Here is a 23141-nt window from a genome sequence, read left to right on the forward strand (position 1 = left end):
CCCAGACATAGAATTCACCATGCACTTCATAATCATATTACAAAACTCTCAAATAATTCACAAGTTTAGTAACAATGATCTGGATATTGTTACACTTTATCCTCATGACTTTTTATTATGTGACAAATTGTGCATTGTTATTTGGAGCATCTATATAGCAGTATGTTAATGCAGCACCTAAATACAGTTAGCTCTCTGTTTAACGACTTTCAAGGGACCACAAAAAATCGTCCTGAAGTAGAAAACGTCCATAAATAGAATGCTTTTAACACTACAGTGGACCATCTGGGACCGTGAAAAGCTGTCGTCAAATAGAGAAAGTCGTTAAATAGAGCATCGTTAAACAGAAAGCCAACTGTACAGCATAGCGTTAAATTCTGTAGATATGTTATTTTCTGTTTTTAGGAGTCTAATATGTTGCGCTCAACGTGAACAGGAACTTTTTCTCACAAAAATTGGAGAGTCTGTAGTTGTAGAAAATTCCTTTGAACTGAAGCTGCAAGAGGGCTTTTCCTGTAATATTTAAATAATAACCTATCAACCTACAAATGACTGAACCACCAAGGATTTCATCATCACAATGGATTCTGTAAGACTGGCCCAATTGAATAGTACTGGTGAAATATATCGACAGATGATTGTCATTGAAGAATTAATGGTTTTTCTTGCTCCATTCCTTGATGCAAGACTCAAGCACAAATTTCTAAATGGTGCATTGGTTTGTAATGATGTTTTTTAAGGAATATAGCCATGGATGAAAATAATGATTCTATTAGCATACATGCCAATCTCTTGTAGTGAAAAAAAAGGAAGATGTAGGAGTTCCATAAATGTTGTTTTAGACTATCTTTGAATGATGTTGAGGAAAAAACGACATAGGGGCAGCTCACCAGAAATTTTTCGCAATTGTAGTCCTGAAAATGCAGTTGTAAACCATCATTTATGACGTATGGCTTGAAACTTTCCATCGGAAATTGTTTGAAATTGTAGCTTTGAAATGCAATGTTGGGTCATCTTTGGTAGCGTTAAGGGAGGGGATGGACTCAGGAGCTATCCCTCAACTTTTCGATATTGAAGCTTCAAAAACATTATGTTTGTGGGTCTTTATTTATGTTATGGGAAAAAATCGAGATAGGGGACTCTTCCCCAGAATTTTTTCGGAATTAAAGCTCTAAAAATGTTATTGAAGGCCCTCATTAGCGATATTTTCAAAAAAAAAAAAAAAAAATTCTAACTTCAGCGATTTTTTCAAATTTGAAGCTCTAAAAATTCAAAATGTTTGATGATTTTTGTTGACATTGGAGAGAGGAGGTTGAGGGACTCTCTCCTGGAAAATTTTTGGAATTAAAGTGGTAAAAATACAGTTGTTTGCTATTATTTGTGATGTGTTTGAGGGGGGGGGAATGCCCCAATCGACCCCCTTGTGGATCCACCATTGACCGCCACCCCCTTGAATAGACAGTAAATCTGCCCCTGATATGGATGATATTCAAAGAAGAACTGTGGTGTTTTATTTCGGAACCTCAAACTTCTATACTGAGAGAAATTTTTGACATTTTTGAAAGGTACGTAGTAGTACTACTGTACTTTTCCACTAGTAATAGCGTAACTGTAAATGATGCAAGGAAAGAGTTCTTAATGACAAGGTTGGATGACAAATCTTGGCAGCTGAAATGGTCGGAGTAACCGGAAATTTCTGACTCATGCACTGACCTCATTAAGTGCACCTGCAAATTCTGCAACAACAAGTGTAGCTGCAAAAGTGTTGATCTGTACTGCACACTATTATGCAAATATTAATGTAAAGAATGAAGCAGTGTTTGACTAATGACATAGTACTAATATTTTTGCACATATTTGCATTTATTATTTTTTCTATTTTTATACAGGTTCTTTGAAAAGCATGTAATCTCTTTTGTACGTAATAAAATTATACTTAAAAAAGCACCAAAACGAACATTTAGCATATTTTCAACATACAAAATGAAATCTGTGACCAGAAAAACCTATAATTCGATATAAAAAACCTCTTTTGTACGACATATATTAAAGAAACTCTAATATGGATAGTCATTTTGAAAAACACCGCCATCTTGGATTTAAAGGGTTTTTGAAAGTGCTTCTGGGTCTTAATTTCATTTTACAATCATAAACAACATTCCTACCAAGTGGCCTCTTTTTATCACATTGATTTTTGTCCTTTACTCCCCCAACTACATATAAAACATATGACATCAGGAAGACTACCGAAAGATGCCTTTTAATAGAAGATGAAAGAGACTGACACCCAGAAAATGGTTTTTTTAAAAACAAAAACACTTTTAGCCTAGTCCTTGATCATGATGATGGAACACCAAAGGAAGCAATCAAAATTTATAACATATTTCAGTTTATTGATACGCTTATTAGTTGTGTTAATGTTTTAAAATCTTGAAAACAATAAATCATATATGAAGAATACAGGGTCGGCTTTCTGCCGGCAGAAACTAGTTTTTGCCGTGCCAGTGGCAGAAACTGGTTATAACCGGTGAAAACCGGCAGAAACTGGCAAAAACATTAAAGTGTCTTTAATCAACTTTACTTAACTTTTAAAGTAATTACTAAATGATATTTGTTTAAATAAACTGATATATCAAACTTCATTTTATCATTGTAAAAAATAAAATCCTATGCTAATTTCCTTGATTTAGTTTAGGAAAGGAACTTTTCAATTGCAGATGTTCATAATATTTGCATTAGTCTAAGAAAGGACAAAAATCATATGGGTTCTTAGGCAAGAGGAGTGACATACAGAACTAAACAGGCAGAACTGATTGTAATTTGCTCTCTTTATATGCTTCATCTAAATTGCTTGTGATTGAAATTATCATGTGCTTCAAGAAGAAAGTGTCAGAATTTTACTTGCCAATATTAACCTAGATTTTGTATGTACCTAATGTCACAGCTTTGCAAAACAAATTGGCCCCATTTCTCGAAAGTTATTTTTCCAGTCAAATTTTTACCACTTTCCCCGTTACTAGATGGTGGATCAGTTTAAAAAAATATAGAACAGATGAAAGTTTCACAAATATTGCTTGTTCTTTGATGAATTGCCTGCTAACTCTTATGTTGCAAGAATATTCTTAAGTTCCTCATTTGTGCACATTATATTGAAAAAACTGTTTGCATTTTTGAAACCACCTTTTCTAAGAGGCAACCGCAGGGTCCAAACAATGTAAGGTTTGTTGCAATGCAACAATTGATTGTGCTTTCGTTAACAATTATTTTTTTCATGTATTTTCTACTGTGTGTCAATAATTTTTTTTTTTTTTTTTTTTTGTCATTTTGTGAGTTTTTGCCAGTTTCTGCCGCAAATGTGGCAGAAACTGGTTTTTGCCATGACAGTTTTAACCGGTTTCTACCAGTGGTTTTAACCACCTTGGCAGAAACTTGCCAACCCTGGAAGAATATGCTCTTTTTTAACAAAATAAATATTGTAATGATAATAGAAAAATTTGAATGATACTAAATTCAAGGGACAGCATTTTTTTTTTTTTTTTTTTTTTTGAGAATGAGCCATGAGGTAGTGTGAAGCAAAAGGATGCAAGTGCTCTTTTACATATATATATATATAAAATGCAAAAATATAAATAATTAAAGTTCAACCCAAAAGTAGGTTTTTATTGAAATTGTTTTCTAATATTAGAAACAGGGGTTTCCTCCACATGGTGTGTCACAATGCTCTTTGGGGTTTTGAAGGCTTATTTGAACAAATATATTACCAATACAGCAACAACACTGAAGAAAAAAACCACAAGTTTGTTTCCCAAATGTTCAGCATGTGAACCTTTCATTATGCTGTAGATATCAAGATGCTTCACTTGCTGTCAGGGTTGGCAAGTTTCTGCCGAGGCGGTTAAAACCACTGGTAGAAACCGGTTAAAACCGGCATGGCAAAAACCACTTTCTGCCGCAAAGTGGCAGAAACTGGCAAAAACTCACAAAATGAAAAATTAGTGCTTGATATACAACAGAAAATGCATGGAAAAAAAAATTAATTGTTAACCTAAGTACTGTAATTTTATTACAAAATTATCACAATTCAAAATCAAATGGCAAAACTCACTGGGCAAAAACTCACAAAATAACAAAAAAATAATTTTTGACACACAGTAGAAAATATATGGAAAAAATAATTAATTTGTTAACTAAAGTGCAATCAATTGTTACTTTGTAACAAATGTTACATTGTTTGGACCCTGCAATTGCCTCTTAGAAAAGGTGGTTTCGAAAATCTAAACAGGTTCTCAATTTATAACGCACAAATGAGAAATTTTAGAATATTCTTAAAACAGAAGAGCTAGCAGACAATGCATCAAGAAGCAAGCAATGTTCATGAAACTTTCATCTATTGTATAACTGGTCCACCATGTAGTAACTGGGGTTGTGGTAAAAATTTGACTGGAAAAATAAGTTTTCAGAAATGGGGCCAATTTGTTTTGCAAAGCTGTGACATTAGGTACAAAATTTATGGAAGTAAAATTCTGGCACTTTCCTTTTGAAGCACATGACATGATAATTTCACTCACATATTTAGAGGAAGCATATAAGGGAGCAAATTACAATCAGTAATGCCTGTTTGATTTTGTATGTCACTCCTCTTTCCTAAGCACCCCTGTATGATTTTTTATCCTTTGTTAAATTAATCCAAATACTACGAGCCTCTGCAATTGGAAAGTTCCCTTTCAGAATTAAATCAAGGACACTAGCGTGGGATTTTATTTTTTTAAATGATGAAATGATGTTTAGTTTTTTAGTTTATTTAAACAAATATACCTTCCTTGAATTCAATTTGCTGTTCCTTGAATTTAGTATCATTCAAATTTTTCTATTATCATTACTAATTACTTGAGTTATTAAAGACATTTTAAAGTTTTTGCCAGTTTCTGCCGGTTTTTACCGGTTATAACCAGTTTCTGCCACTGGCATGGCAAAAACTAGTTTCTGCCGGCAGAAAGCCAACTCTGCTTGCTGTAACATGTCACGACCAATGGGCAACCCCTCACCCCATAATCTGATAGAGGTTCACCATTTCCTCAATAACAAGCTTCCTGGTCACTTGGAGATTGATTTCTTGCCAAAAGATTAGAACCATATTTGCTACTATTCATCCTGACATGTTACAGGGAGTGGAATAAGAATTAGACATTAGATTTGATATCTGCCGCATTACTAAAGATTCACATATCGAACATTTGGGAAACAAAACTTGAAGTTTCTTCCTCCAGTAAAGTACTGGTAAAACATATTACAGTAGAAGACCGTTATAACACACACCTTGGGACCAGAGCTTTTGCGTTACACAGGTTTTTGCGTTACATAGATCATTTCACAAACTTTGAAACTAATATTCAGAATACATCTATATATTAGCACTTCAGAATGAGTTTTATCTGCAATGAGTATTAAAACACCAATATTACAATTAGATATTCACAAATAAATATGTTTCACAATTAAAATCCTGCACTTCTGCTAGCTTCATGGTTTGTATAACAGCTGCATTTTCAAGAGCCATCTGGTATTTTCTGTTTACTATGAGTACTCATTTTCAATTTAAAAGCTTTGAAATGAGATGGAAAGATAAAAAACTTTCAAAATTTAATTTGCCTATCAATTTTTATTTTTGCAAAGCAAAACAGAAGGATTTTTTAAACTTCAAAACCTATTGTTTACTTCTGAAAAGTAGTGTGGTTTATAGAGAATTGCGTTATACAGGTCGGTGTTATAACGGTCTTCTACTGTACCAATACAGTAAAGTTGCTGTATTGGTACAGTCAAACCTCGTCGACAAGAACTCGACGGGGATGCCAAAATATTTTGTGTTGACCAAATTTCCCATTAACTGATTTCGACGTTTACCAGATTTGTGCAAGCAGACAAGGTTTTTTGTTTTCTAAGGAAATATAGGAACCAAAGTACCTTTGTACAAAAATGAAAACTCAAGCCATAAAATTAATAGTTTAAGTAAGAAACACAAGTAATTTGAAACAGACAATGGCTATTTGCACCATTTATCTACGACAGTCAGTGGCGGCTCGTAAGGGGGGGGGGCAGAGGGGGCCCGAGCCCCCTCAACTTTTCCAGACAATAATTTGTTAATTTTTTATTTATTTTATTTTATTTATTTTTGCATACATGCTTGAAATTTAAAAAAAAATGGATTTTACCGTATTTTTCTGCGTATAATCCGCGGATTATCTGTTAAAAAATTGATGAGGTGTGGTTTATACATTGCCGGAGATTACCTGTATGTGTGTGTTTTCTCTTTGCTCAACGTCAACGCATTGAACCTCAATATTTACAGCACAGATTTGCCAAGACCATTGCCAAAGAATCCAATACCCTGCTTATACGTTGTTTATTTTACATAGCTTGAATGTTATTAATATCTTTTGTGATTTACTTATAAGATTAAGTATTTTGCAGCTTGTCCTGTGTTTGAAATGAATTTTTTTTTTAACACAAATAGTTATTTTAAGAAATTTAAATATTTTTCTTTTTTTTCCCCCAAAATGAAAGGGAGGGGGGGGCTGCGAGTGCACCCATGATCTGGCCCCCCTTACTTTTTCAAGGCACTGACGACAATGCATTTTCAAACATCTGATTTTTCCTTGATCAAAAGACTGGATTTTTGATGCAGTGTTGAGTGGTAAAAAAACACTTTATCGCTTTTAAACCTTAAACCACTACATGAGCAGACCAGGTGTAGAGAATTAGACTTTTTTTTCTCTTTTGTTGACGATGAAATTTTAAATCTAGTTTTGTCAGCCACTTGGTGAAGATTTTACTGTTTATTCAAGCTGTTTTACTCTAAGCATAGTTTACAGCTAAAGTTTGTACATTCTTGAAGCAAAGTAGTTTTCCTGATTTTTCTACACAAGGAGAGAAATTTTCTCGATGCCACTCATGTTGCTTGCATTCAACTGTAGATCTTTTGACTTTCAAAAGTAATTTCATGTAAAAGTATGGTTTTTTTTTTTTTCAAGATCTTAAAATTTTCTTTGTCTTATGCAGGATTTTGTCTAAATCCTCTTCATGTTAAGAGAGTGTTTCAACACTAATTTGTAGCTTTATCTGACAGGGAATTGCATTTATTTCGCTCTAAACGAAATTTCGCATCAAGCGACTTCGTGTTGATGGGGTTTGACTGTAATGCGTTTTAATAAGCCTTCCAAACCCTGGAAGGAATTGCAATACACTTTGTACATAGACAGGGTTGGGTTTTTTGCCGGCAAAAAGGTATTTTTCCCGGGACAGTGGAAAAAACCATGGCAAAAATGGAAAAAAAACGGCAAAAATGGAAAAAATGACAAAAACCTAATTGCAAATAAAGTAGCATTATAGTATTAATCAAGAAATAGTGACAATATAATATAAATAATGCACTTTAATATTTTAGTTATGTCTCTCCATGTTACTTCTAATTTATAAGGTGAAAAATAAATAAAAAACAAATGTTGGGATTGCAAAACTTAAGATTTTAAATGTTTGCTAAAACAAATTTTTCAGAATGAGCCAATTCCTTCAATGCTAAAACAAAGAATGTTTACTTAAGCTTAGTAAATTAATTAAAAGATTGAATTCTAATTATATATATATATATATATATATATATATATATATATATATATATATATATATATATATATATATATATATATATATTTAATTAATCACTTTTTTTATCCCACTAAGATTTTTAAGCTATTTAATTAATAACAGAATATTTACTTGAATATAGAAAAATATTAACTTTTCCTCACTAAAGAAATAATGCATTTTTTCTCACTTACTGGGAAAATGGATAGCCAAGAGAAGAATTTAAAAAGAAAAAAAAGCTGATCAATATGTGCATTCTATATTCACTCTACTTTTTAGTAATACTAGCTCACTCTACAGAAAATGGCAAAGCCTTTTATCAAAATCTTTTCATGCTTTTACTTTTATATAAAAGGAAAAAAACTGTCCGTAAGTTGTTAACACAAAATCTATTTTTGCCACTTTGGCAAAAACTGGCAAAAACCTATTTTTGCCGGACGGTAAAAACCGTGGTTTTTTCCATGGTTTTTTCCGCCCCCGGCAAAAACTTGCCAACCCTGCACATAGAGCACCTTTTATGGGATACATTTCCTTGCCACAAAACAAATAAAGTTCCTCCTACCATTTGCACTGGTTATAACCAGTTCTTTAATATAGGCACTTATAACCTTTGCTTTTAGGTGCTTCATCTACAGTTAGAGCTTCAAGAATCACACCAAGAGCACATAAAGATCTTTACCTCATTCTTTTCAAGCTTTTTCTGCTCCTCAAAAGCTTGTAAAATATTTGGCATTGTAGTTTCAGCCACCAAACCACCTGTGATAATTTCATTTAATACATGATGTACCTAAATTAAAATAGATGGATATACATTAGGATGAACCTTTAAAAGCTTCAAATCAATATAATTCAAATAATGTATTTCTAGGAATGAAATGCCGAAAATAACTGAGCATACTTTAAAACTAAAAACAGCTTTAACCAGTTGAAGACAAAATTAATTTGTAGTTTTTCTGATGTTTCAGAAGTATTAATTCATTCACATCCAATAGCATTTAAAGCACTTAATATAGTTCTGTTATAAACTGAAAGAAAAAAGTGAAACTTAAAACTGAGGGAGTTATAGGGGAATCAAAAATTCCTCAAGTTCAAATTTTTTAAAAGTTTACCATCATCTATACTATTAAAATCTGTGCATGTCTGTAACCATACCTCATCTAGACTGTCAAAGCCTACAAGCTCAATACTGGTACTGTTAGATACTAAACGTTCAGGAAAAGTTATTCCGCCCTGTCTTGCTCTTCTAAACCTTAAGAGGCCAGAGATATGGATTCATAATAAGTATACAGGATATCCAAGAAAAAAAGCATTAAGATCACTAATTATCATCTGCCGCAAGCAGCACTAAGCCACTGTAGTTGGCACACAGGGGTTAGCGAGCAGGAGGCTGAGGTCCCTAGTTTAAAAAAATATTTGTTTATGTAATAAACTTCGATAATTCTTCTAATAAAAGGAAGTGAAATTGCTGCAACAAGTTAAAAATTCAATAACATCAAATCTTAAATAATTAATCATAAAAATGCCAATTAGCCAAAAAAAAAAAAAGGAAGCAAACAAACATGTTTTCAATTAATTTTGTGAGGTATATTAATTTTTTTACACTTCAGCACAAAGATATTCATTTATTTCTTATATACAGTTAGCTCTCTGTTTAACGACTTTCAAGGGACCGTAAAAAATCGTCCTTAAGTAGAAAGCGTCCTTAAATAGAATGCTTTTAACACTATAGTGGACCATCTGGGACCGCGAAAAGCCGTCGTTAAATAGAGAAAGTCGTTAAATAGAGCGTCGTTAAACAGAGAGCCAACTGTACTCTCAAAGTTTTCTGGTCAAAAGAGAGAAAAAGTAAATGAAACAAAACATGTTTCAAGTACTAAGTTGCCGGCCCAAAGTCAGGGCTAAGGCAAGGCTGTCAGGGCTACATGCAATATACTGACAGCCCAGTTATTCCATCATGCTGGTGAGACTAATTTACTTTCTCCACCAGTTTATTGACTCTCAGCTTCAATGAGTTGATATCTACCTCTAGCTTGGTTTCTATTCATTATGTATGGACTGATGAGTCCAAATAAGGATGGGACAATGGGGCTGTCAGTACATTGCATGAAAAATATGTTTTGTTTAGGAAAAATATTATGCAAAAAAGAATGTACAAAAAAAATTGAAACATATTATTGTAAAAGTAACTTGTTACAAGAACCATTTTGAAAGCAATTCATAAAAATGATTTAGATGAACTAGAAAAACTTTAGTCTTACATTGAATTTGGAAAACTGATTTTAAAAGATTTTGTCCCTTTACTAGTCTAGTTACCCTTCTTTGAACCCTTTCCAATGCACAAATATCTTTCCTCAGATAAGGCGACCAAAACTGCACAGCATACTCCAAATAGGATCTTACTAAACTCCTATATAAAGACAGAAGATCTTTCTTAGATTTGTTTGAAATAGATCTATTGATAAACCCAAGCATTCTGTTGGCTTTGTTACTTGCAATGCTGCACTGTTGACTAAACATGAAATCCAGATTTATTAAGGTACCCAGATCAATAACATTTTCTGCCTGACTAATGATTGAACCCTGTAAACGATAACTTGTACACTTAGCTCCATGACCTAAGTGCAGCACTTGACATTTCCCTACTTTAACTGCCACACCCCACTTAGTAATATAATCTAAATCCTCTTGAAGCTGTTTTACCTGTTCTTCCTTTTCTACAATCCTCATAACTTTTATACCATAAGCAAAACAATTCATACTTCCAGAAATATTCTCGTTGATGTCATTCATAAAAATAATAAACAAGAGAGGCGTTAAAACTGAACTTTGAGGAACAATGCATAAAACATCACTCTATTTAAAATGATTTTCCCTCACAATTACTGTTTCCTTCCAGTCAGCATATTTCTAACCCAAAGTAAAGTTTTTCCTCCCATTCCTACATCAGCTAATTTGCTGAGAAGAGCAACATGCGGTACCTTATCAAAAGCTTTTTGATAATCAATGTAAACAACATCCACACACTTTTTGTTATCTAAAGCCAAGGTAACCTTGTTGTAAAAATGCAATAAATTAGTAGCACACGATTTACCTTTCCTGAAACCACACTGCAAACTAGTCAACAGTCTATTAGTTTCTAAGAAATTCATAATACGGTAGGCGCCGCTTAACGTGATCACGGTTAATGTTATCATTCACTTAATGTTATCAGAATCACAAAGTCCCAGCACACTTGTATGTTAATACACGTTAAAAAAGTTGGATATTGTAATCAGTGTCTTCGTTTATTGTTATCACTTTTTCATAAACTTTCAATTTTTTCCCCATTTTCGTTCCTCAATTAACAGAAATACATAGGCAAACCCTGACGAGACTCACTTTCTGTGTAGCATTTTGTGGTTTTCAATAGCAGTTTAAAAATTTTCTAGGAATGAAGCTACAGAAAGTCCCCCCCCCCCCAGTGACCACAGACTCCTCCTAAGAAAACTTTTGTTTGCACCTAAAAAAATTCAGTCGCTGGACATGTTGCAGGCATTGATGTAGGACCTCCATTGTTGCCATTACTTTGTAAACTATTAAAGAATTGTGTCGAGATTGGAAACAAAGCGAAGTTAAATTAAAATTTAAACAACAAGCAAAACCATGTTGGAAAAGATAGAAAAGCAGAATGTGCTTTGAAACTGGTTTACGAAGGTCAGGGAAAACAGTCATATTTTACTTCACCTATTACTATGTGATAAAATATTGCATAATTTAGCTTTAACATTTTACAATTCAGATATTTCCATTCTGTTAATTTAATTTATAATTTAAAACTGCGTTCAGTTGAGTCATTGTGATTTTAATTTGAGGTTGCCAAAATAAAGGCACCTTAATTGGAAAAAAATCATTATTTTGTGTTTCCTGGATTCTTTTTGGTTATTGTTATCAAATTATAATTGTCCCCAAGTGATCACATTAAGCGGCGCCTACTGTATTAATTTTGACCAAAGTTTCGAAAATCTTACAAACCACTAAAGTCAGACTTACAGGTCTATAATTCCCGGCATTAGCTTTAGACCCTTTCTTGAAGAGTGGCGTTATGTTAGCCAGTTTCTAGAACTGAATAAGTACTTTTCCTTTCATTAACCTGCTTCATAAAATGAAACAAAAATTGCTACTGTGGCAAAGTTGATACAATGTTACAAGCCATAATGGTTTGTAAATGTGTTGTACTGGCCTGCAGAGAAAATTACAAAGTAAACAGGAAAGGAAGCCTATACAGTAGAAGACCGTTATAACGCCGACCTGTATAACGCAATTCTCTATAAACCGCACTACTTTTCAGAAGTAAACAATAGGTTTTGAAGTTTAAAAAATCCCTCTGGTTTGCTTTGCAAACATAAAAATTGTTAGGCAAATTAAATTTTGAAAGTTTTTCCATCTTTCCATCTTATTTCAAAGCTTTTAAATTGAAAATTAATACTCATAGTGAACAGAAAATACCAGATGGCTCTTGAAAATGCAGCTGTTATGCAAACCATGAAGCTAGCAGAAGTGCAGGATTTTGATTGTGAAACATATTTTTTTGCGAATAACTAATTGTAATATTGGTGCTTTAATACTCATTGCAGCTAAAACTCATTCTGAAGTGCTAATATATAAATATATTCTGAATATTAGTTTCAAAATTTGTGAAATGATCTATATAATGCAAAAACTTGTATAACACAAACGCTCTGGTCCCAAGGTGTGCGTTATAACGGTCTTCTACTGTATTTGGCTTTTCTAAAGATGAATAACTTTGTAAACAAGCTAATGTGTGCATCACATGACTTCCTTTTACCCCAATTTAATGATAATAGGGTCTTGGAGTAAGCAAAGAATAAATATTTTTACCTCAACTTTGTTGCAAACAGAAGCAAAAAAAAGGTTTAACAGATTAATTTTTCCAATATTGGACATTTTAATATGATTCAATGGTTACTCTCTAAATATCACCCAATAGTGGCCAAAATGGAACCAGATAAAAAAATTTAAAAAAAACGCCAAGTTGGCGAAAAAACTTGGCCACCAAAAGCTTGGCGATATATCACCAAGTGTTTGCCAAATTATAGCACCACTTGAGTTTGCTCTGAAATTAACAATGATTTCTCCCCAAAAAGGTGTAAAAAGCCCCCTTTGGTACATCCGATTGCAAAAGGGGAGGTGCACAACTAGACCCCACTTGTAGTCCACGTACCAAATTTAATTTTTCTAGGACACACCGTTTTTGAGTTATGCGAGATACATACGCACATACACACATACATACGTATATATGGACGTCATGTAAAAACTCGTTGTAATTAATTCAGGGATCGTTAAAATGGATATTTTGGGTGTCTATATGTTCTTATTATTCACGTGTGGTCGGGTTGAGAAAAAACTCAATATTCATTCAGAGGCACGCAAATTGGAAATTAAGGTCAATTTTTGGGTGATTTTTTTTTTTTTTTTTTGCAAATACACTACTTCCTTTACTTCGTAAAAGGAAGTAACACTACTTCCTTTACTTTGTAAAAGGAAATAAAAATGGATGGCTTCTTTAAATTGATATTTTGAAGTTACAAGAAATATTAGAAGTCAACTTGTAGATTTATAATTAACTCTGAAGCCTGAAATTTATTTATTTATTTATTTTTATTTATTTTTCTTTTGTATCGTTCTTAGTCAATCTAAAGCAAAATTGTGAAACTTTCATGCAACTAGAATAAGAGATTAATATTATGGCAGTATGATTCAGAGGCATGGGCAATGAACCAAAAGCACAAGTATCTTTTGTCAATCTTCGAAAGAAAAATTCTACGGGGCATGTTTGGCAGGGGGCAATCCAGGATATTTTTCTTGCTACCTATATTTGTGAAAGTATTGCAACATTTTATTTTTGTGAATGTTCTTGTTTATCAGCATTGTTTTGTGAACTTTTAGAGGCATCCTAATTTTTGTAAAAGAGAAGTAGAACAAGTGAAATTTTAGTTCAAAAAGTGTAAATGTCATCCAGGATTATTTTTAACAGGTTTCATTTTTTAGGTGAGGGGGGAACTAAAAACCTAAGAAGTACCAAAAATACCATCGTAATTTCAGCTTAATGGGCTATGTAATGTGTACAATATTGGAAATTACGAGAAAAACCGTGCCCCAAAATATGTTAAAGGATTGTGATGATATTGCATAAATACACTTTGGCGAGAAACAGCTAAAAATTAGTTAAAATACTACAAAGTTTTTCTATTTAAGCGATTGTTCATATAAACTAGTTGAGAATTTTATTTTATGAGTAAATTTTGTTTAAAACAGAGAAACAAGTTTTATATTTTAAAATGCAAATTGTTGTGAAATTTTCGATGTTTTTGTGAAGCTATTGATCTTATTACTTGATTTTTGTGAATGTACCTATTTCAAAACAAGATTTTTGTGAAGGTACCGCAAAATGGTAGCGAAATCAGCCTGTATTGGGCCCTGTTTGGGAAAGTGAAGTAAATGGAGTATAGAGAAAAAAGTATAACTTCGAGTTGTACAGATGCTATTAAGATATGAACATAGTAAAATACATTAAAGTGCAAAAGTTAAATTGCAAAGAATGAGATGGGCGGGACATGTAATCCATATGTCCCCTGAATCAATCCCTCTTAAGATCCTAAATGCAAGATCAACAGGCAAACGTCAGAGAGGAAGACCAAAAATTCGATAGCTGGATTGCTTGGAAAAAGACTTTAAACCTATTAAATCCCCAAATTGGAGAAATAAAGCAAACGAGCTGATGTGTGTGTGCATCACATGACTTCCTTTTACTCCAATTTAATATCATATCCCCATTATTGGCAATTTTAATGTGATTCCATTGTTTACTTTCTAAATATCACCAACAATGGCCAAATTGAAACCAAATTTTAAAAAAAAAAAATCGCCGAATTTGTCGCCAAGTTGGTAACAAAACTTGGCGACCAAAAGACTGCCAATATATCGCCAAGTTTCCAACAAATTATAACACCACTTGAGTTTACATCAAAATTAACAATGATTTCCCCCCAAAAAGGGGCAAAAGACCCCCTTAGGAACATCCGAATGCAACCAAAAGAGAAAGTGCACAACTAGACCCCCACAAGGAGTCTACGTACCAAATTTCAACTTTCTAGGATGTATCGTTTTTGAGTTATGAGAGACACATACACACATACATACGTACGTACATACAGACGTCACGAGAAAATTCGTTGTAATTAACTCGGGAGTCATCAAAATGAATATTTGGGGTGTCTGTACGTTCCTAGGCACATATCCATGTGTGGTCGGGTCGAAAAAAAACTCAACATTCATTCGGGGTCGAGAAAAATGGAAATTAAGGTCGATTTTTGAGTGAAAATTTTTTCGCGAATACAATACTTCCTTTTTTGTAAAAGGAAGTAAAAATAGATCCAACTGGAAGAAACTTATGGGAAAAGTCAGGACCCGCAATGTGTTGTCAAGCCAATAAAGATGATGATGAGTATGGTAGTTATCTGAAACTTTCTAATATTGAAAGATTTGTTTAATAATAAGATGTAAACAATGAGTTGTGTCTTCCCCAGTGCATATTTATGATTATACACACTAAAAAACATTGTTCATTTGTTTATTATCTAGACGAGAAATGTATTTAATATGTAGTATTTAGCTTTAGACAGTTTTAGGTTTGGACAGTTTCAAAAAAATTATTTAGAAAAGGAGATAAGTTTAGAAAAAAAAAAGTACTGATAAAAACAAAATACTGAATTAATCAATGCAAAAATGCAGTTATTTCTTTCTAATTCATGCAGATTTAATTTCATGAAAGTTTAAATTGTATATTTATGACTACATTTTTAAACCATCTAGAGAAGACATTGTTCATTTGTTTATTATCTAGACGAGAAATGTATTTAATATGTAGTATTTAGTTTTAGACAGTTTAGATTTGGACAGTTTTAAAAAAAATTATTTAGAAAAGGAGATAAGTTTAGAAAATAAAAGTGCTGATAAAAACAAAATACTGAATTAATCGATGCAAATGTTTATTATCTAGACGAGAAATGTATTTAATATGTAGTATTTAGTTTTAGACAGTTTAGATTTGGACAGTTTTAAAAAAAATTATTTAGAAAAGGAGATAAGTTTAGAAAATAAAAGTGCTGATAAAAACAAAATACTGAATTAATCGATGCAAAAATGCAGTTATTTCTTTTTAATTCATGCAGCTTTAATTTTATGAAAGTTTAAATTGTATATTTATGACTACATTTTTAAACCATCTAGAGAAGACATTGTTCATTTGTTTATTATCTAGACGAGAAATGTATTTAATATGTAGTATTTAGCTTTAGACAGTTTAGATTTGGACAGTTTCAAAAAAATTATTTAGAAAAGGAGATAAGTTTAGAAAAAAAAAAGTGCTGATAAAAACAAAATACTGAATTAATCAATGCAAAAATGCAGTTATTTCTTTCTAATTCATGCAGATTTAATTTCATGAAAGTTTAAATTGTATATTTATGACTACATTTTTAAACCATCTAGAGAAGACATTGTTCATTTGTTTATTATCTAGACGAGAAATGTATTTAATATGTAGTATTTAGCTTTAGACAGTTTAGATTTGGACAGTTTCAAAAAAATTATTTAGAAAAGGAGATAAGTTTAGAAAAAAAAAAAAGTGCTGATAAAAACAAAATACTGAATTAATCAATGCAAAAATGCAGTTATTTCTTTCTAATTCATGCAGATTTAATTTCATGAAAGTTTAAATTGTATATTTATGACTACATTTTTAAACCATCTAGAGAAGACATTGTTCATTTGTTTATTATCTAGACGAGAAATGTATTTAATATGTAGTATTTAGCTTTAGACAGTTTTAGGTTTGGACAGTTTCAAAAAAATTATTTAGAAAAGGAGATAAGTTTTTAAAAAAAAAATGCTGATAAAAACAAAATACTGAATTAATTGATGCAAAAATGCAGTTATTTCTTTTTAATTTATGCAGATTTAATTTTATGAAAGTTTAAATTGTATATTTATGACTACATTTTTAAACCATCTAGAGAAGACATTGTTCATTTGTTTATTATCTAGACGAGAAATGTATTTAATATGTAGTATTTAGCATTAGACAGTTTTAGATTTGGACAGTTTCAAAAAAATTATTTAGAAAAGGAGATAAGTTTAGAAAAAAAAAGTACTGATAAAAACAAAATACTGAATTAATCAATGCAAAAATGCAGTTATTTCTTTTTAATTCATGCAGATTTAATTTTATGAAAGTTTAAATTGTATATTTATGACTTCATTTTTAAACCATCTAGAGAAGACATTGTTCATTTGTTTATTATCTAGACGAGAAATGTATTTAATATGTAGTATTTAGCTTTAGACAGTTTTAGGTTTGGACAGTTTCAAAAAAATTATTTAGAAAAGGAGATAAGTTTAGAAAAAAAAAGTATTGATAAAAACAAAATACTGAATTAATCAATGCAAAAATGCAGTTATTTCTTTCTAATTCATGCAGATTTAATTTCATGAAAGTTTAAATTGTATATTTATGACTACATTTTTAAACCATCTAGAGAAGACATTGTTCATTTGTTTATTATCTAGACGAGAAATGTATTTAATATGTAGTATTTAGCATTAGACAGTTTTAGATTTGGACAGTTTCAAAAAAATTATTTAGAAAAGGAGATAAGTTTAGAAAAAAAAAGTACTGATAAAAACAAAATACTGAATTAATCAATGCAAAAATGCAGTTATTTCTTTTTAATTCATGCAGATTTAATTTCATGAAAGTTTAAATTGTATATTTATGACTTCATTTTTAAACCATCTAGAGAAGACATTGTTCATTTGTTTATTATCTAGACGAGAAATGTATTTAATATGTAGTATTTAGCTTTAGACAGTTTTAGGTTTGGACAGTTTCAAAAAAATTATTTAGAAAAGGAGATAAGTTTAGAAAAAAAAAGTATTGATAAAAACAAAATACTGAATTAATCAATGCAAAAATGCAGTTATTTCTTTTTAATTCATGCAGATTTATTTTAAATTGTATATTTATGACTTCATTTTTAAACCATCTAGAGAAGAGTTGTGTTGCTTTTGAAATGCAACTACAGAAACAATTACTAATACCATTGCAATTGCTTTATAAAAATTATTCCTAATAATGCAAGGTTTAACATTTACAAGCTGCCTAGGACCACTAAATTCAGTACTTGTGATATTAGTACAAAGCTCTAACCAACTGAACTAATAAGGATGTACCTCTGGTTTGAAATGCTATACATTAAAAAACTGCATAATAAAACAACAAAAGAATAGAATTCTGTTATTCTTCTCCGAAGTGGAAAAAAAACTTTTAATAAGACCTCTGCTTCTGAGTGGTTTTGCCAGCAGGAGGTTGTGGGTTCGATTCCCACCGCTGCTCTGGGTGTGATTTCATCTCTTCGAGTTATAAATCTTTCTTACGTTTTCTTATATTATACCTGCCAACTTGCCTTATATACTTATTATTATAAAGACAGTATTATGAATTATAATTTTCCGTACATAATTTTCCTTACAAATATATTATTATTTATATATATTTGTAATATATAATTTTCCTTACAAAACTATAAAGACAGTAGCACATTGTAAAATAAAAATGAGACATTAAATATGAGTTAATCATATTAATATCACTGCATGCTCCAGTACTTTTATTTAATTTTAATTAACATTTTTAACTTCTATAAAATTTCCAATTGAATATTTATTTCACTGATGTGATTTTCTGCAAAGTATGTGTTAAACCTAAGAATGTTTTGAAAACAAAAACTAAAAGAAAATAATAAGCTAGTATAAGGTAGTATATGTTAAAATAACTTCCGAATTTATTATTTATAACAATAAAAATTACTATAAGATAATCTAAGGCATCAATATGTTAAAAACTTCCAACCATCAAAAATATCAAAATACATATAAGGTGTAAAAGGATTAAAATGTCAAACACGAGAAATTATTTTCCGAGAAGTACGAGTTTAATATAAGTAAGTATCGGGGAAAAAAGAATTGATTAGTAAAATAACAACATTCCTAATAGTTGAAATTCAGTTTTATTTATTTAAAAAAACGTCGGAATTGTGGTGAAAAAAAATGTAAAAAGCGCTCAATTTTACACCTTACGACTGCACAATAGCGTACATTGTATGGGTAAGCTGGCACGTATGCTTATATGTTAATAAACTATAAAAAAAAATAGCCCTCGGAATTGGTGAAAATTTTTTAAAAGAGCTCAATTTTACAATTTACGACTGCACAATAGCGCACAAAGGCATACATTGTACGGGTAAGCTGGCAGGTATGCTTATATGTTAATAAACTATAAAAAAATAGCCGTCGGAATTGGTGAAATTTTTTTAAAAAGAGCTCAATTTTACAATTTACGACTGCACAATAGCGCACAAAAGCGTACATTGTATGGGTAAGCTGGCACGTATGCTTATATGTTAATAAACAATAAAAAAATAGCCGTCGGAATTGGTGAAAATTTTTTAAAAAGAGCTCAATTTTACAATTTATGACTGCACAATAGTGCACAAAAGCGTACATTGTATAGGTAAGCTGGCAGGTATGCTTATATGTTAATAGACTATAAAAAAATAGCCGTCGGAATTGGTGAAATTTTTTTAAAAAGAGCTCAATTTTACAATTTACGACTGCACAATAGCGCACAAAAGCATACATTGTATGGGTAAGCTGGCAGGTATGCTTATATGTTAATAAACTATAAAAAAATAGCCGTCGGAATTGGTGAAAAATTTTTAAAAAGAGCTCAATTTTACAATTTACGACTGCACAATAGCGCACAAAAGCGTACATTGTATGGGTAAGCTGGCACGTATGCTTATATGTTAATAAACAATAAAAAAATAGCCGTCGGAATTGGTGAAAATTTTTTAAAAAGAGCTCAATTTTACAATTTATGACTGCACAATAGTGCACAAAAGCGTACATTGTATAGGTAAGCTGGCAGGTATGCTTATATGTTAATAGACTATAAAAAAATAGCCGTCGGAATTGGTGAAATTTTTTTAAAAAGAGCTCAATTTTACAATTTACGACTGCACAATAGCGCACAAAAGCATACATTGTATGGGTAAGCTGGCAGGTATGCTTATATGTTAATAAACTATAAAAAAATAGCCGTCGGAATTGGTGAAAAATTTTAAAAAAGAGCTCAATTTTACAATTTACGACTGCACAATAGCGCACAAAAGCGTACATTATATGGGTAAGCTGGCAGGTATGCTTATATGTTAATAAACTATGAAAAAATAACCGTCAGAATTGGTGAAAATTTTTTAAAAAGAGCTCAATTTTACAATTTACGACTGCACAACAGTGCACAAAAGCATACATTGTATGGGTAAGCTGGTAGGTATGTTTATATGTTAATAAACTATAAAAAAGCTAGCCGTAATTATTTCTGCCGAGATATACGTCACCCTTTGGAAGTCAGGCACAAATCTATAAACCTTCATACAATTTGAGAACCTTCATAATGATGCCCTACTTATGAAGCTTATGGAAGCATTGAAGAAGTTATGGCAGGGTAGCCAGGGGCCAATCCAGGATATTTTTCTCGCTACCTATTTTTGTGAAAGTATTGCATCATTCCATTTTTGTGAAAGTTTTTTTTTTATCAGCATTGTTTTTGTGAACTTTTAGAGGCATCCTAATTTTTATAAAAGAGAAGTAGAACAAGTGAAATTTTAGTTTGAAAAGTGTAAATGTCATCTAGTATTATTTTTAACAGGTTTTTTTTTTTTTTTTTTGGAGATGGGGGGAGCTAAAAACCTAAGAAGTACCAAAAATACCATCGTAATTTCAGCTTAATGGGCTATGTACTATGTACAATATTGGAAATTATGAGAAAAACGGTTCCCCAAAACATGTTAAAAGATTGCGATAATATTGTATAAATACACTTTGTCGAGAAACGGCTAAAAATTAGTTAAAATACCACAAAAGGATTGCTATTTAAGCGATTGTTCATATAAATCTGCTTAGAATTTCATGTTATAAGTAAATTTTGTTTTAAATAGAGAAACAAATTTTATATTTTAAAATGCGAATTTTTGTGAAGTTTTCGATGTTTTTGTGAAGCTACCTGATTTTATTACTTGATTTTTGTGAAAGTACCTATTTCAAAACAAGATTTTTGTGAAGGTACCGAAAAACGATCGCAAAATCAGCCTATATTGGGCCCTGGTAGCGCACCCACCCTAAGGGCTAGGATGACCTTAGGGTGGGTGGGCTCCCCTGCTATAATATATTGTTCAATATGGCGGGGGGGGGGGGCACCCCCTGCAATATGAAAGACCCCCTTCCCCCCCAAAATGAAAAAAATACCGCAAAAAATTTCAATACCGCAGTATGTACCATGTTCTCCCCTCCCCAGGTGGGCACCCTTGGTTGTGGCATTTCCAATGATGAGAAATAACATATGATGAATAAGTAAATATACAGTAGAACCTCTATTAAAGGAGGGACACCTCCGAACACGGGACACCTCTAATTAAGGGACATTTTTTCTGGTCCCAGTCCCTTTAAATAGGGACTTCCATGTATTTACCTCTCATTAAGGGACACTCTGTTTAAGGGACAGTCACAAAGCTAAAAAAAAAGCAAAAAAATAATGTATAAGGGCGTAAGAAATAGTGAATTTACTTGAATTCAAGTTTCACTTTTCCTCTAAAAATGAATTGTGGTTAAGTTTGACACAAACATATGTGAAGGAAACAAGTAATGTAGAGTAAAAAAAAACTTGCTGAAATTAGCATGCGTGATTTACCCTCTCAACAACTTAGTCAAGTAGGTTCAGGGCTGACAGAGAGAGCACAGCAACCATTAAGCTTTGTTATATAAAACTAAAAATTTGAACATTAATTGTAATTCACATAGTATTACATTGTAAATTACATAACATAAAGCACATATATGTAATGCATTACTTTAAAATTACTTCTGTATACTACAAAACTTTGTCATTACAAAATTTGATTAAATTTTAATTAATTAAATAATGTATTAAAAATTTTAATTAATTGTAAATTATATTTAGCATATATGAAACATTTTCATTTAATCATAAATGTTAATAGTTAATGTTTAGAGTGATATTATACTACTTAGTACATGGCATGCATCTATTCATCCACCTCCAAATAAGGGACACCTCTATTTAAGGGACAAAATATCAGGTCCCATTAGTGTCCCTTATTGAGAGGTTCTACTGTACATTTTATGCGTCTAGTTTTAGTTGCATTAATACATAACATGACAATATGTACATTGCAGTGAAGATAAATAAATTAATAAAAGCAAAGCAATACCTTATCAATGTGAAAAACAAGATCTAGTTCACAAACATTTTTGAAGCACTTGTCCAAGGTTTCTACAAACACCTGCATTAAAGGGGGGAGAAAAATCAATTTGTTATAGTAACACAATCATGCACAAAACATGATATGAGTCATGTACATAGTACAGTGAGCTTCCACAAATAAGTGAATTTCCACAAAAAAACAAAACTGTTTAAAGCAGACTCTGGAGTAAGTTTCTAACAAAAAAAGGGGGGGGGAGTTAAACAACAATGAAGTAGGAAAATGTAGGGGAAAATTATGATTAGAAAAAAGGTAATAAATGATAATAATTTGAAATATAAAAATGCAAAAAAAGAAAAACAAATCAAGTTATCTTTTGATTGATTCAATTGACTTTATTTTCAGACATCAAGAAAGACTCCCCCCCCCCACACACTCTCCCCAGTAATTAAGCAACATGCATGAATATCCTTTTTTCATTTTTGACACAGAAATAATAAAAATTAATAGATCCTTAAGACAATGCAATATGGGAAAAGAACAAAAACACCACACAATATCAAAAAACTTAAGAGCAAACAACAATATTTTCGGCCATATGAGAGCACTCAATATTGTTTTCAATAAATTTAGGAGCCCTGTATTGGTGATATAGTTGCTATTGCCTTCAAATTTTCATGATATGTTTTTGTGGTGTATCATAATTTTCAGATTGTCATACATACTTTTTTTTTTTAATTTTGTCATTATCGTAGTTGCAAGGCGAATTTTCTTTAATTCAAAATTTGAATTTCAAACCACTGTTTATAAACAGCGAATAAAGTTTCAACAATTGCATCCAAAATCAAATTACTTACAAAATTCTGTCAATATAAAAAAGAAAGTAACATTCAAAGTAAAAAAAAAATCCAAAATCTCTCTAAAAGTCAAAATGATCTACTTTTCTATTCTAAAAAAATTTTTAAATCTAAATTATTCTATTATGTTTCTTTTTTTTTTTTTTTTTTGTGTGTGTGTGTATGTGGGTGGGTTGAACAGAGAAAATAATGCCATCCACACGCATTTGCTATAATTGATAATAATAATTGAAATCCCAAC

General features: G+C 31.5%; 1 protein-coding gene across 1 annotated transcript in view; it reads right to left on the reverse strand.

Moving 5' to 3' along the window:
* LOC129233107 (AP-3 complex subunit sigma-2-like) overlaps positions 1-22124 on the reverse strand; it is a gene marked incomplete at its 5' end in the record, with an annotated part of 23404 nt that extends 1280 nt beyond the window's left edge. The window contains 2 exon segments of the mRNA XM_054867166.1: positions 8321-8428; positions 22053-22124. Coding sequence (XP_054723141.1) covers positions 8321-8428; positions 22053-22124 — 180 coding nt within the window.
* Between the last annotated feature and the right edge of the window lie 1017 nt (positions 22125-23141).

Source organism: Uloborus diversus, unplaced genomic scaffold (genome assembly GCF_026930045.1).
Source record: "Uloborus diversus isolate 005 unplaced genomic scaffold, Udiv.v.3.1 scaffold_17, whole genome shotgun sequence".
NCBI lineage: Eukaryota > Metazoa > Arthropoda > Arachnida > Araneae > Uloboridae > Uloborus > Uloborus diversus.